A 2,344-nucleotide genomic window follows, 5' to 3' on the forward strand; every position below is an offset into this window, starting at 1 on the left:
CATATGAGGTGAACATTTACACTAGGTAGATACACTCCTAGGAGCTCTGGTAGTGTAGTGCCTAAGGCACTTGATTGCTGACCAGAAGGCTAGCAGTTCAAACCCCCCAGCCACTCCTCAGAAGGAAGGTTGGGCAATCTACTTCCGTAGTGATACCACCTTGGAAACCCAAGGATGGATCGCTATGAGTCGGATCTGACTCGACAGCACATAATAACAACAACAGATACACTCCTTGAAGAGAATAGTCATGGGTGACTAGAATGGCTGTGAATGCACAGGGAGACAGCTTGTGGGGCAGGAGTACATAGGAGGGAAGAACACAGGGAAGAGGTAACTATGGGGAGAAAGTAGAAGAGGAGCTGTTGCATTGTGGGAAATTGTAGTCAGTGTCATGAGACAAAGTGTATGTGAACTGCTGTATGTATGGAAAGTGAATTTCCTCTGTAAACTTTCACCCAAATCACAACGAAAAAAAATTAGAAGAAGAAGAATCACCTACATGGCTAGTTAAAACAGATTACTGGGTCCCATGCCCAGAAACTCTGATTCCTAGGTCTGGGATGGAGCCTGAGCATTAGAATTTCTAACAAGCTCTCAAGAGATGCTGCTGATGCTGGTCCAGAGACTACACTTTGAGAACCACTGTTAAAGAAGCTCTAGGTGGAACTTAGGATCAAGTAACTTCTGCTTCACAATGTTCCCCATTTCAAAAAATAGTTAAAATAAAAATCTATAGGACTTCAAGAATTTGATCTCATTCCTTCAAGGATCCCATGTTGCTTACATAACCAGTATGTATCATACTGTATCATACGTACTGTTCAGGAGCTCTGTTGGCACAGTGGTTAATGCATTTATCTGCTAACCAAAAGGTCAGCAGTTCAAACCCACTAGCAGCTCTGCCAGAGAAAGATGAAGCAGTCTGCTTCTGTGAAGATTTACAATCTTTGAAACCCTATGGAGCAGCAGTTCTACTCTGCCCTATAGGTTGCTATGAGTCAGAATCTACTCAATGGCAGGAGGTTTTGTTGTGTTTTGTTTTTAATGTATTATAGTCCATCCTACACTGAGAATTCTGTTTTCTGACAATGATATAAAAATAATTATGAAGGTATAGGAAGGTTAGTTATTTTTGAAGCTATTTCAAAAGTTTCTCTTTTTTTCACAGGTATCAGGAATTGAGGGAATCACTCCAACAATGCAGACTTCCCTGGGGCGCGGACAGGGAATATGGTGGGATAATACCAATTTCACTCCCTGAGGAATACCGGCCAAAATGTGAACCTCTTTGTATCATGGGTAAAGGACATCAGCATTATGGATTTGGTGGAGAAACCTGGCCAAGGTAAATCAGCTTTCTGCTACTTACATAGAGACTGTCATCACTCATTTTTCCTTGTTTCCATTGTGAGTACTTTGTTAGCTTATGTATGCCTCCAGACTTAGTTCTTTCATTGTTTATGAAAAGAGACAGATGGTGTCAAAACCCATAGGACTATACAACAACCCAAAGAGGAAAACTGAAGGTAAACTGTGGACTTCAGTTCATAATATATTGTGTCAGTATTGGTTCATCAGTTGTAAATGTGCCACACAAATGCAAGAAGTTAATGATAGGAGAAATGGTGCAAGGGAGAAAGAACATGTGTGGGAACTCTTTGTGCTTTCTGCTCAATTGTTCTGTAAACCAAAAACTGCTCAAAAAATTAAACCAATAATGCTGGAAAAACTGGATATCTGTTTGTAGAAAAATGAAACAAGATCTGTACCTCACACCATACATAAAAACGAACTCCAGATGGATCAAAGACTTAAATGTGAAACCTAGGATCAAAGACTTAAATGTGAAACCTAAAACTATAGAGTTCCTCAAGGAAAAACTAGGGGCAAATTTTGGGGCCCTAATATATGGCATAAATAGACTATCAAGCATAACCCAAAATGCACAAACAGCAGAAGATAAACCAGATAAATGGGACCTTCTAAAAATTAAATTTTTAAGTGTTTCCAAAGACTTCTCCAAAAGAGTCAAAAGAGAACCTATAGATTGGGAAAAACTATTTGGCGATGGCATATCTGACAAGGGACTTATATCTAGAATTTATAGAAAACTCCAACACCCTAACAACAAAAAGACAAATAAGCCAATTAAAAAATGAACAGAACACATGAATAGACACTTCCAAGGAGGATATTCAGGTGGCCAACAAACATATGAAGAAATGCTCACAATCGTTAGCCATTAGAGAGATCTAAATCAAAACAATGAAATGCCATCTTGCCCCAGCACTAGTCACAAAGTTCAACAAGACAGAAAATAACAAAATGCTGATGAGGATGC

General features: G+C 39.3%; 1 protein-coding gene across 1 annotated transcript in view; it reads left to right on the top strand.

Annotated features, from left to right (window-relative positions):
* Positions 1-2,344, top strand: part of CUNH7orf31 (chromosome unknown C7orf31 homolog) — a 62,260-nt gene that overhangs the window by 24,819 nt on the left and 35,097 nt on the right. The window contains exon 2 of the mRNA XM_007946497.1: positions 1,172-1,348. Coding sequence (XP_007944688.1) covers positions 1,172-1,348 — 177 coding nt within the window. The remainder of the gene's footprint in view (positions 1-1,171; positions 1,349-2,344) is intronic.

Source organism: Orycteropus afer, unplaced genomic scaffold, assembly GCF_000298275.1.
Source record: "Orycteropus afer afer isolate SDZICR_OR568_19922 unplaced genomic scaffold, OryAfe1.0 scaffold00008, whole genome shotgun sequence".
NCBI classification, from domain to species: Eukaryota; Metazoa; Chordata; class Mammalia; order Tubulidentata; family Orycteropodidae; genus Orycteropus; species Orycteropus afer.